The sequence below is a fragment of the Hipposideros armiger genome, unplaced genomic scaffold (genome assembly GCF_001890085.2).
Source record: "Hipposideros armiger isolate ML-2016 unplaced genomic scaffold, ASM189008v1 scaffold_52, whole genome shotgun sequence".
Taxonomy (NCBI): Eukaryota; Metazoa; Chordata; class Mammalia; order Chiroptera; family Hipposideridae; genus Hipposideros; species Hipposideros armiger.
In genome coordinates this window covers 3,791,929-3,805,589 of record NW_017731402.1, presented here as the reverse complement: position 1 = coordinate 3,805,589, position 13,661 = coordinate 3,791,929, and the positions used below count along the sequence as shown (strand labels likewise).

General features: G+C 43.4%; 1 protein-coding gene and 1 long non-coding RNA gene across 3 annotated transcripts in view; one reads left to right on the top strand and one right to left on the bottom strand.

Moving 5' to 3' along the window:
* The window catches only part of LOC109381746 (uncharacterized), a 45,660-nt gene extending 42,305 nt beyond the window's left edge, over positions 1 to 3,355 (bottom strand). The window contains exons 1-2 of the long non-coding RNA XR_002123805.1: positions 3,280 to 3,355; positions 1,275 to 1,381 (exon numbers count right to left, since the gene is read on the bottom strand). This is a non-coding gene — a long non-coding RNA (uncharacterized LOC109381746). The remainder of the gene's footprint in view (positions 1 to 1,274; positions 1,382 to 3,279) is intronic.
* Positions 1 to 13,661, top strand: part of ALPK2 (alpha kinase 2) — a 128,804-nt gene that overhangs the window by 47,187 nt on the left and 67,956 nt on the right. For both annotated transcript variants that reach the window (XM_019640688.1, XM_019640687.1), the window contains one exon: positions 3,302 to 5,009. In XM_019640688.1, the coding sequence (XP_019496233.1) occupies positions 3,357 to 5,009 (1,653 nt within the window). In that variant the 5' untranslated portion in view covers positions 3,302 to 3,356. The remainder of the gene's footprint in view (positions 1 to 3,301; positions 5,010 to 13,661) is intronic.

Here is a 13,661-nt window from a genome sequence, read left to right as displayed (position 1 = left end):
TTTTAATATGGTAAATATTGATAGATATAACCTCTATAAACAAATGTTCTTTGGGGTCCTCAAGTATTTTTGAGAGTGTAAAGGGGTTCTGCTGCCAAAATGTTTGAGAACCTCTGATTTAGACCAGTCTAGGGAGTTCAGCTCAGGAGAAGCCCTATTCACTTAAGGTTGCATGTAGCTCTATTCCTTTAATATGAAAATGATTAATTTGGAAAGAACCTGGAGTATTCAAGCAAGACTTTCACAGCAAGGTGGAGGAAGGCTGTTGCTTCCTTCAACCAAAAGGAAAGATATGTAAGGAGGAAACTCAATTGTTCAGGGAATTTCTCCCTGGATGGCCTTGCATACCTGTCAAATCACTGTGGGGCACACAGGTCACTCTGCCAGCATCTTGCAAAGATTCTAAACTCCAATCTTACACCATTTCAGCGCTACCCCTGTAGTCCCTTCTTTGAAACTCCCTTGCTCTTCCGGTTTGTATGGTACAATGTAGCACAGGATTGGCCTATAAGATTCTCTGAGAAATTCATGTGATCTCTCCCAGCGGATGTTTAGTATTTTAGGGCTGGACATGATGTCTCATGCATCTCCTTGACAATTCCTCAGCTCTTAACATAACATGGGCACCTTAGAAGATACTTGACACGAGTGTGTCACGTATGAAGACGTAGGACAGAAACACCTCACCTGCAAAAATGATCACTCTGCACTCAGCCATTTCCCTTCTCTGAATGTTACTTTTCTAACAGGATACACAGGGCCAGGTTTCAGAGTCAGGAGGCTCTGGTTTTCTACACCAGCTCCACCACTTCCTAGCTTTGTCATTTTGGGGAAATTACTCAACTCCTTTGAGCCTCCAGTTTGCACACAGGGAGCAGCCAGCACATTGTGTAACAGAGGGGGCCTTCAGCACATGCTTGGTTCCTTGCATGACTTTCTCCCTCTCGTCTTTAGGATGCTTAGAGATAATTATCCAGGACGCGTCAACTACAAACCATAACCCTCTCAAAGGCGTTCATTAGCCAGCGAGAAGTTAATTATACTTAATTATGTACTTAGGCTGACTTGTAAATCTTATATCAGCTAAAACACATGTTCCACAAAATCCTACATTCCTAAATCATAACATTCTCCCATCTGTTTACAGTCATTCGGAAGTGAAATAGGTTTATGTAACCCAATTATTTTCCTCTGCAGTTTTCTAAAATTCATTTTGTTTTCCCTTCTTGATGCTTGAGAACCCTCTATGGTCCCCTCCTTTACTGATTTCTTACCTGGTCCGTTGTGCCTCTTGCCCTTATTTCCTTCTCGTCTTGTCTCTTTTCCACACAAGTCATGGTGCCTTCAGGAACGGGGCTTTCTCTGGCAGAGGGGTCACAGCCTGGATACATCAGGAAACCAGAATTACTTGGGATTTTCCAGAAGCCCGTGGTACTGTTTTATGCTCCCTGTTAGCTCATAACTGAGGCCAAATCTCCAAGAACTGATTGAAAAGAGACATGGAGGGAATGGGCAACGTGAAACTCAAGCAAAAACCACCTTCTCTCCATCAGCTTTAACTGAGGAGACCTAAGCCTAATTAGTGACCAGGAGGATGAGGATATCTCCAAGGGTGGGCCAAGGACCGTTTGTAGCAGAAAGTGTTGGGATCTTTAAAAGCAGGTTCTCAGGCCCTTTACTCATAGATTCTGACTCAAGAATTTTTGCTCCTTGAGAATCAGAGGTAACCGGGTCTTAGCACTTCCACATCTTCTCCTGTTTCATTGAGTTATACTTGACATACAACATTGTGTAAGTTTAAAGTACACAACATATTGATTTGATATGCGTGCACTTATATTACAGTATGATTGCCATTAGCTAACACCTCTATCCACATTCTTATAAAAGACATGTGGCATAAAGTTTCGGCTATGCAAACCCCTTCACATTGATTTTCTCATTTGAACCTGAGAATAACCTTGTAAAATAGATAGGAATGGGTACTGTTTCCCCAGAAAGTTGCCCTAAATTTCAGTCTCCCCGTGCAAAACCAGATATCAGGTGTGGATCAGGAGTGACCAACCCCAGACAAATATATGAGTGGCATATATTTGGGAACCAGGTTACCAACAAAACAATGTATTAACAGAAATAGGATTAGTCTGTGATTTCTGAAAATGAGGCCTATATAAGCTGGCCCCCAACGATTGAGGGCTGATGAGCACATATGAGCTCGAGGGGACATAGGGGTCCCGCCAATGAGGAACAAAGGATACAGAAGACTGTGCTATAGCTGTGACCCTTCAGGATTAATGTTTGCGCACATTTTACACAGATCAGTCAAGAAAGATCTAAGCATTGCCTCTAAGTCTGAGCCAGACCCACAACCCCTGCCGTCTGAAAATGGTTAACTTCTGAGCTGGATAAAACATACAAGGCAGATTGAGATCAGTAATGTTACAATTATCACGAGGTCAAATGAGATCAATAAGAATGCCAATTATAAAGCAAGTGCAACAAGTTTTTATTGGGACTGCAGAGCCTAGAGAGGGGTCTTAGTGGGAAAGGTCAGCAAAACACCTCGGGCCCCAGGCTCCAGGCTCCAGGTGACTGCAGTCAATAAAGGGAAGGGCCACCAGAGCACTGTCACTTCTGGAGCAGGGACAGCAGGCTCGGCATGGTTCAGGAGTCAGGTCCTTTCGTACTGGGCCAAAGCTGAACGCATGGCTTGCTTTATGTAAGCCAGAGGGCTCACTGGCTGTGGTTTAGATGGAATAGCCATGCTAACTTATAGAGGAAATGGCACTGTTCTTCATACACATAATCCTAATATGGCATTATCTTTACAGCCCCTCATGCCTTCTTAGCATGATCTTAAAAAGAGCTACTGCTTATGTTGTTCCACGACATGGGGTAGAATACTTCAGTTATTTGTATAAAATATCTCACTCTAGAAAATAATGCTTTTTCAAATTCCTACAGCATACCGATGACTTAAAATAAAAGGAGAGAAGAAGAGATCAGACTATAAAACATTTCCCAATTCATCCAAGTAATTCTCAACATTTTTAATTTGGGGTAGGACTGTGGAAAGTCTTAAGGGGAAATGTGGAGCTTTCCCGGGTTCTCAGCAGAGCTGGGGGCAATGGAGACCAGAAGCCAGTTGCCTCTGACCACAAACCCCTTTCCAGGAAGACCACGGGTTTCCTTGGGCGTGCAGCAAAAACCATGGCCGTTTTCTGCATGTGCCATGACGTGAGAGATGTTGGCACGCATGTCCACACATAGCAAACTTACCTGTATGTTCTCTTCCTCCTAGGTGTTCCCAAAATGACGCTGCTGTTTACCAGATCTCTGCTAAAAACGGTTCTGGAATGATCTGCTGTTCTGCTTCCATTGAAGTCGAGCACTCGTCAGAGAACCCACAATTGTCTCCTAACCTGAAAGATGACAGGGACACAGGTTGGCCACATGGGACAGAGACATCTGAGCAGAAAAGCACAGATCAAGTTGATGAGAAAGAACCTCCTTATAAGGAAGATGAAAGGCCCTCCTTGGGTACTCCCATATCAGCTGATTCCCCCTCCTCCGAATTTAACCATTTACGCTCACTCCAGTTACTCACCAGTAATGACATTAGTGCATCCACTTCTGAAAATCTCTGGGATGTTAAAGGAACAAGGCAAACTGAAGAGGCTTGTGATCCGAACGACACAGAGGGAATTACAGATGGGTTGCTTTTTCCTAATAGTCCCGATAAACAAGATGTATGTTGGCATGGGACAATGCAGCCCAAAGGAGCAAAGTTAATGGATAGTGCCTTAAACAATCATGAAGACTTAAACTCTAGTCATCAAAATCCCAACGTACAGAAATACATTAGCGTCAGCCTGCCGCTGTTGGAGGCAGCCACATCCATTTATCCAGGTGATGAGGCCACAATCAACAAGCAAGACAGCCCCCAGGTTTCCAGCAGAGATTCTGACAGTGACTATGAACTTTGCCCAGAGATAACCCTAACCTGCACCGAGGAGTTTTCAGATGATGACCTGGAGTATCTGGAATGTTCCGATGTTATGACGGATTACTCTAATGCAGTTTGGCAATGGGACCTGCAGGGGCCTGAGCATGTTTTTTTATTAGAAAGCGATGACGAAGTGATGGAATTCAGTGAGTGTTGCCTGGGGGAGTGTGGGTTTTTCCTCAGTGAAATGGGTCCTGGGCCTCAGGTGTCAGATAACACTGGGCCGATGGAGGCCACTGCTGGCTTCTGTGGTTATCACTCACAACCCCAAGACATGAGGGTAAGATGCCACCAAGCCTCTACCCACAGTCCCTCATCCCCACAAACAGGGATGACTCTGACTTTGGGACCCAATCATGATGGAACGTCTACGGTGACAGACCAGGGGAGAGATAAGCTACCCATTGCCTCTGCTGAAAATGATTATCCAGGAATTCAAGGGGAAACCAGAGACAGCTACCAAGCAGGAGAGGAATTCGCCAGTGACAATCTGTTTGACATGGATAAAGCACTGACAGAGGGAGAAGTGAATCGCTTATCTGGTGAGTTAGAAAAGTCAGGGATGAACCAGTGTTTGGAGACCACGGCTGAGCAAAGACGGGAGAAGGATTTCTCGAGCAGGAGGGGCTCAGAGAAACCTGCCAGGGTGAGGAGACCAGGAATTAAGGGAAAACCCAAGAAGCTGAGCCCCAACCTGAAAGACAGTGCAGCAGCAGGCACCCTTCATCTCCTCTATCCCAATGAACCTGTTAAGCACCCACCAGCCCAGAGTGAGAAAAAAGAGCGTTCTCTTGCCAAAGAGGAAGAAGCTACTGATCGGAATTCCCACTTCCATGCAGGAGAAGGTGCTATTCCAACCCAAGCAGAGCAAGAAGCAAAAACCCTGCCAACTCCACCAGGCATACTCCCCAAAGAAGGGAACTTGAACTTGGAGGGAGAAGGGGTACAGGTTAATAACCTCTTTGAAACAAGCTGGGTTCCAGACCAGAGTGATCAGCCGCAGGTAAGACTCCACTTTTAAAAAGTTACAAGATGCAAAGGATTTGTGTGTGTGTGTGTCCCTTCAATTCTCATCTTGATTGCTGTATCACAGCGCTGTCCGGGTACTTGTGAATGACAGCTACTGCTGCTAGGAAGGAAATCTGGGTTTGAAAAAAGGCCCAGATAAACCCTAAGCCATCCTAATTATAGCAAAAGACAGAAGTAAGAGGCTCTAATGGGATTCTGGACAGCTGGAAAAAGAAATCTGATATTTTGTCTACTGCATGTGTACCCGGCAATGCCACTATTCAGAAAGTTTTTCAAGCAAATGTTTTGGGTATAGATTTTAAAAAGGAAAACAAACACAAAACATTCTTTTTAGTCATTTTTTCAGGGCACTTTGAAAATGGTTAAGTGCTGGCTTTAGTCAGAATTCATAGTAGAAATGAAAAATTTCGGTGTTGTCTGAAAGCTTTGTAGAATACACTTGGGTATACTGGAGAAAGTAGACAAACTTGATTCTGCTGTGCTGGTGGGATGTTTTGATCAGGTGTGTGTTTTATTTTGTTTTTCTTAGACCACAAAGTATAAAATAGGCTAAGAATATACTGCCAGGAAGTAAATTTGTTTTACCCTGTTACTGATTTGGGAATAATGCACGGATGATGTGCTTGATATATGAATTTATTATATTTTTAATTTTAAAGGGTTCCAAGTGGGCTTTGAACTGATGCTGTACTATGACCAAGATTTCATTTTTGTTAAAAAAATACCTAAGAAGAGTTATTTATCAATTATTTTTACTATATATTGTGTTCTCTCTTCCCTGAACTTTGTAGTAGGAGCCTAGTGTTATTTTTACAGAAGACTAGACATACTCCAAAGAAAACAAACTTTTCCCAAATACATTCAAACTCACTGAATGGTCTCTATGGAAAAGTTAAACACTTACTACATTGATTTCTAAAGACCCAGTTATAAAATAGTCAATCTAAAAATCCCCAAATCTGAGGTAGCCTTTTACCGAGCAAATTGTTCTGTTCCACTAGCAAAATTAGCTGTATAAAAGCCCCAAATATTTAGACTTCACTTTTGCAGGAGAGCCAGATTAATCCTATTTGGTTGTTTAACACACATCACTTTGCTGCTCACACACCAATAACCACAGATTCATGACTGAGATAGACTTACAGAAGAGCTTTGGCCAAATATCAATACAAAATTCATTTACACTGTGAATTTTCTTATATTCATAAATATGGCATTTCCTTTTGTTTTCATAAATGCTCTTCCTGGTTCAGCGAAGGGACTTTTTACAGTTGTTTATCCATGCTGAGCATTTCATTAGGCAAATTACTTTAATTATTAAAGGTTGGAGTGGTGTAAAGTGGCCAAAAAGGAGCATAAGTGGAGGGGAGGGGGCTATTGACAATGCTAGTTTGAGACCCATTACTGTGGGAGGCAATTTCTAAGCTCCCTCAACTGCCAAAATTTGAGAGGAGGTAAAGGAAGGAGCCCCCCTTGTCATCCCCAGCTTGCACCCTAAACTAAATTCTGAGATCAAGAGCCTGATTACCACAGGCTCACCTGTTCAATGACAGTGCAACCAAAGACAATGAGCCATCTGTCTTGTCTGGGAACAAGGTATTCTGTCTCGTGCACACCCTTGTCCCTATCAAACTTTTTATGGGACTCTTGCTCACATGTTTGTACACACTCACACATTTATGAGTGCACAACCACCTCACCAGCTATCAGCTCAAGGTCTAACCTGTGTTTTGTGGCATGATGATTCTCTCGGAATCAGAAACAGGACTGTTTAGAAAGCTTGCATTCTGCAGGTAGTAGGGCCATTTTTCACTTTGCTGTGGTCACTGGCAGAGCTGGCCTCTCAGGCAACAACTAGAAATGTGAATGGAAGTTGTATATTCAAGCGCAGTTCTGTGCAACCTGAAGTTAGGAAATGGATCTCTGTATCGGTGGCGTTTATTTTGCCTTGAGAAAAGCAAGAGAATTTTGTCACAGGGAGAGTGGCTTAGTGAGTGCAGAGTCTTTTACCCACACAAAAACGTTCCTGTCCAACTGCAGGAGATGTCTGTGTTTCTTACACACATATGCAATATAGCCAAATTTACAGCAAATGGCTTAACATCATTGTAAACGTGACACAAAAGCATTGGGGGTGGGGGGGAGGTCATTAGAAACTAAATCAAACTTTTTATAATACTGTTCAAAAAAATAATAAGGATTGGTGAATCTTTCCATAACTAAGTCAAAAGCCATTTAAAATATTTATTCTTAGCCATTTGAGGCTTGTGGGAACTTAAAATTTTGCAATGATTAAAAATCCTTGGTTGGGGGGAATACTAGTAAACTTGCCCCCTTTTGACTCTTGCCTTATTCACTTACCTTTAGGTGTCTTTTGTAGGGACAGTGACCAGCAGCTTATCTCTTCATCTGTATATTGCTTTTAGCATTCTGGGAAAAATTCCATATCTCTAACCCTGTGTTCTAAGCACAAGGCTATGCTGTAGAATATCTCCTGCCTAAACATGTCTCCAGGTGTACTTACTTCCTGCCTTCCTGTCCTGCTTTTACAGTGCAAGGCCATCTTGTTCTGATTTGTCTTGAAATAATACTTCCCCAGGCTAGTACTGGAAAGCCCCCAATTTCTCTACATTTATGGAAGACTCCAAAGTTAATCCCAGTTTGGGAGTGGAAAACGGAGAGGGTACCCCAGGCTAACTTGAATCATCTTCAAGGCTGCACTGCCAATCCTTCACCTTGGTTTGCATCTCACTTTCCCAATCCAACTCAGAGGCAAGGCCTGACAGTCTACCCATCTTAAGTTTCCCTGTGGCCACACTGGCATAAGATCACCCTCACTCTTGAGTCAGAAGTGCTGTGTTTGTCCTTCTGCTTGGCTGCCCAGATTTACCCCAGGGAGATTTGCATTTCTCTCTGGGGTCATGAGATTTCAAGTGTACAGTATGGAAATGTGTTCTTAGGTTCTGATAGTTAAGAATCTTCCTGATCAGAAATAAGCGCTAAGCATAGACGGTGAGCTCCACAGGGGCAGGGAGTTTGGTCACTGTGTTTCGTTCACTGATGTAGCCCAAGTGCTTGCCATAGTGCTGGCCACGTAAGAGGCACTCCGTGGTTGAATGAGTAAGTAACCATACAGCACGAGATTAAATTCCAAGTGTATTCAGGTGTGATCCTGTGATGACTGGTCTCAACCACGTTATGGCCCTCATGGTCACAAGTACCCTGGGTCCCTTCACGTACCAACTTGCCACGAGGACATTGCCTCCCATTTGTCTTTTGGCCCTGGGAATGTGCTAGTTTGTGCTGAACCATACACACCTTGCACTTGGGTTCCCTTGTGAAAGATGCTGGTGAGTCACACACAGCTTCATCGGTGCCTTGCTCGATCTCCCAAATTGCTAGCTAGATCCAGGAAGATCTTACTATGTCCCCTTAGCGTTCAAGACCTTCCACATATTGCTTCCATCTATCTCTCAATGGCAAAGCAGGCATACACCCACCTGTCTCTTCATCTGGAAAATGAAGCGTTTTCCATCTTTTTGTCTGGAGTGCCTTCGCTTGGCTTATTGCTACCTCAGCTCATCTAGTCCCAAGGCCAAGGTCCTGCGGGGTCCTTCAAGTTGCATCTTCCATGAAGCACTTTCCTCATCCCTATCTGTGATTTGTCCCTCCAGAGGAATATAGCATTCTTGTCCCCAAGCTTTGTATAGTATCATGGGCTCCAGACCTGAGTTGGGTTCCTGCCCCTCTGCTCTCTGAGTCTTTGATTCTGGAGAAAACTACTTAAGCTCTCCCAGCTCCAGTGTCCTCATCTAAAACAGAAGTAACAACAACAATATCACCACTCACCTCATAGGGTGTTGTGAGGATTAAAGTTTTTCATGTAAAATACTCAGCATACTACCTATTATGCTGTTAACATTGAATAAGTATTTTCCTGTTTATTTTATTACCTACCTTCTTAATATATATGTTCTTTCTCCCTATAGTAAAGACATATTGAGGGCTGGCTACAAGTGTTTTTTTAATTGAAAATTTTTCGAGATAATTGTATGTGCACATGCAGTTGTAAGAAATAAGGCAGAGATCACTGTATACTTTGCCCAGGATCCCCTGATGGTAACGTTTTGCAAAAGTATAATATAATATCACAACCAAAATATTAACATTGATAAAAGCTACTCATCTTATTCAGATTTTTCCAATTTTACTTGTACTCGTGTGTGTGTGTGTGTGTGTGTATTAAGATTTATAGAAATGTGTCACCTGTGTAGGTTCATGTGATAACTGTGATACGAAACTTCATGTTAATCTAAGTTAAACCTAGTAGTTAGGCCGTCAGTGCAAGAACAGGTTATCCAGCAGCTTCAAACTTTCCATAGCCACCCAGTGACAGGCAGGGCACATAGTAGGGCTCCATATTTTTAAGCATAGGAAAATATAAGCAGATAATCCCAACCTTCTTGCAATATAGTTTTCATATCTGGGACAGCACAACCTGAGATCTTGGATTCATTTACATAATAAAACATATTCCCCCCAAATAACAACTGTTAGAACTGAGTCCAGAAGGCTGATAAATCAACTCTCTCTCTACTCATGATAGGAAGGGCAGAAGTTTATAACCGCTCCTCTCTCAGCACCTGGCAGTCACAGCTCTTGTCAGCACCACTCCATGGCTGACCTGGGGAGAAACATAAACAGTTGTTTTGTTTTTAATCACAAAGTCCACTGTGCCACTTTGGCCAAATACAAGTACTGCCCTGGACCTGCAGGATCACTGAATGCCCTAGCTCACTGCAGTAATTAAGTAATCAACAGAAAGTCATTCGTACCTACAGCCTTGCTGCTCACAGTGTGTCTGCAGCCCAGCTTGTCAAGATGCAGAACCCCAGGCCCCGCCCCAGTCCTGCCGAATCAGAATCTGAATTTTAACCCAACTCCTAGGACATTCACATGCACGCTAAAGTTCCAGAAGCTCTGGTCTACAGAGACGAGATCTTTCAAATTAGAAAAGATCCTGAACAGTGGTCTCTGTCCTGGCTTACCCATGGGACCGGCTGGGACCTTTAAACATTCTGATGCCTGAATTCTGCCCCCAGAGATACTGAGGTAATTTGGTCTGCCATGTGGCTTGGGCATTGGGGGTTTTAAAAGCTCCCAGGTGATTCTTTGTGCCTCCAAGTTTGAGAATCCTCACTGTGCTTTATAATTACCTGTGGTCCTTTGTAAATATACAGATGCCCAAGTCCCACCACCGGAAGTCGTGATTTCAGTGGTTCTAGGGTAGGACTTAGGCCGTATGCCTAGAGCCTTCAGGCAGTGGAGTACAAGGGTCGCCCTGGGGGTGCTCCAGTTTCCACCCCCACCAGGCAGGGCTGCAGAGCGCTGAAGGTTGTACACCTGATGCAAGTGCTCTCTCGGGGATCCTGGGGTCCCCTAGTCCTGGTTTTCCAGGATCTTAGCAGCCAGGTTATTCAGGGCTACTCTTCAAACAGAGGCAATGGTCTTTGTACTCTAGTGCAATATATGCATTCCCGAAACACCTCACATCCTGCAAAAATCACACACTGAAAATATCAGGGCTCCTCAGGAAACAGCATTCCCCACAGGTCACTTCATAAACAGGCCATTTTAAAACCAGAGACAAAAGCCAAAAAAACAAACAAACTAACAAAAAAATGTACCCAGGAAACTCACTTGGGCCACTCAGGGAGGCAGCTCAGGTTGGGCAATGGCTGCCATGGCAGATTTTAAAAATACACCAGATGACTGAGTGGAAACGCTGGCAGTCCTTTAGGTAGAGGAAGCTGAAGGGTGCTGAGACCTCGCAGACAGAAGTGGATCCCCGGGCCAGAGGGCCTGCTTCGAAGGTGGGCCTGGGAGGAGCAACCTGCCCTCAGACACACAGGCCTGGAGTAGCTTCTTAGGAGACAGGAGCATTGGGGCAGGCTTCAGCTTTTTAGTAAAATACAACTTGAAGGGCTCCCTGCCGCCAATGCGAAAGCTGAGTTAAAGGCTATTCCATTTCCTGCTCAAGATTCTATAATTTACTGCAGCTATTCAGAACCCCTTGGCTTACGAAAAATTGCATATGAGCTAATGCAGCATCTGTATTATACTGACGTCATTCCCCTGTTAAGTGATCTCTTCGGGCCATTCCTCTGTTACCTGCTTTCACAGGGGTAAGTTATTACAGAACAGGTGTTATAGCATGGAGACCTCACAGGGGGCCTCCTTCTGCTCAGGTGCCCTGAGTCCTCAGGGCAGTGCATCCAAGTGAGGGTCTGGCTTATTTGCCTTGAAATCGCCTATTAAGGTACGTTTAAAACTACAGATCTCTAAATTTTACCCCAGACTTGTTGAATCTGCACTTCTAATAAGCTCTCTCTTGGTGATTTTCACGGACAGTACAATGTAAACCGTGGGGTGAATGACACTGATACCGAGAGAGAAAAACTACAACGTGAGGCCTTCCTGTCAAGAATCCCAGGATTTGAGAAGCAGCGGGAAGCTTAGGGCTTGTCAAGTGTAACCACTTTGAGGAAAAAAACAAAACACATGATTTGAATTTTTCTCTGCTTTCTAGTTGGCTTGCTATAAATGAGGATTGTGCTTCACCTGTCCGACAGCTGAAATAAATACAGATCCTGATTTATTGTAACTAATCCAAAACAGGTGTGCCATCTACAGCTGACTTTTATTTTGAGGAGTGGTTCAGTGACAGGAATTTGGGTGGCAGCAGTAAAGGCTGGTGAGAGGAGGGTGCTTGGCTTCTAGGGTGGGTTTTTAGTCCCTGGAGCAAATCTCTCATCACTACCTTGGGTGGGAGTTAAGTGCCAGAAACATGCCTTATTGTTCCTTTTTTCTTTTTTTTGCTATGACTGAAAATGAACATGCTTTGCTGAAATGGGATAGAAAAAATGTGGGACTAACCAACCATCCATGAATACAAATGACAAAAATATGGTCATCAAAACAATATGGTAGTAGCCCCCAAATAAGTAAATCAATAAACCAAACTGGATAGAGAACACAGAATCAGACCCAAGAATATATTGGAATTTAAAAAAAAATTTTTATTCTTTAAGAAATTAGCTAGAAGAAATGTGAAAAGATTCATTATACACAGAAGAGGCAACACAATTGCCTTTATGGTGTTTTTCCTATTGAAGCTAAAAGAAGTAGTTTGCTGAATTATGTGTAATGAAAAAATACTTCTTTGAGGAGGAATTTTATTTAAATAATATTTTAAAACCTAAATCTAATCTAATCTTCCAAAATTTTGTGAACTGTTTAAAAAAAAATAGTTCAATAAGAGTGCCAGAGAGAATCTGTGCTGCAAGTTGGTTCAGAATCACTGTTAATGTGGTAAAAACCCTCGCTTATTACAAGTAATACCCAATTTAGAGTGGGTTTGTGTTTCCATTTGTTTTATAAGATGGTAGTTCAAAGCTTAGGATACATCCTGCTATAGAAAAAAATACTGCCACAGAGCCATTATGGGCCAGACTCATATCACGATGGGAGTTTTAGACACCTAACCCTTTAGACATCTAACCCTGCAAGGCTGCCCATTTTCTATGTGAGAGTGGAGGACCCATAGGTAACCTGCATGGAGCTACAATCAGGACAAGCAGTGTCCATCTGTGCTTTGTGTCCTGTGAGAGGGCCATAGCATTCTAGAGCAGTGGTTCCCAACCTTCCTAATGCCGTGACCCCTTAATACAGTTCCTCATGTTGTGGTGACCCCCAACCATAAACTTATTTTCGTTGCTACTCTATAACTCTAATTGTGCTACTGTTATGAATCGTAATGTAAATATCTTTTTGTTTTCTGATGGTCTTAGGCGACCCCTGTGAAAGGGTCGTTCAACCCCCAAAGGGGTCGCGACCCACAGGTTGAGAACCGCTGTTCTAGAGGAAAGACCTGAAGCTCAGAAAAATTCTACCCAACAGTCCACTGAACTGTTGAAAGGAAGATTGCCACTTTCACATGCACAACTTTCTTTTGGCCCAGCTCACTTCTAAACTCGATGCCGCTAACACCTCCCCAACCTCCCTTCCAGAAAACCGAAGCTGTTTCTCGTCCCAGTTGAAACCTGGTTCCCAGCAGTTTGCCCAGGGGTAGAAATAGTAATTGCCCATGAGCTTTGGTACCCAGAACTGCAAAGAAGGATCACAAGCAGATCCCAACCCGACGTAGCCTAGAGGGCACGGTGGAGAGAGAGCATCAGGATTTGGAACAGTGGGACCAAAACTCAGAGCAAGAGAGCTCTACAAAGTGGGTGGGAAGTGGAAGGTGGATGAATTTCCAAGCCAGGGTTTGCAGCTGCCTGGTAGTCATGGATAGACTCAAGGGAGAAGAATAACTTAATGGGGAAACAAATCATTTCTTCTTTTTTTCTTATAAGATCTTGTGTTTTTAAAAATAGGACCACAAATTCTCTCACTCCACTTGAACCTGAGTGAACAGAATACGGTGGACATGACACCGAGTCACTTCCGAGGCCAGATTAGAAAAACCCATGCGGCTTCTGCTGGTATCTCTTGGGATATTTGCTCTACTGTCTCTGGGAGACTTTGGCCACCTTGTAAGAATTCTGCTACCCTAACACCACGTGGC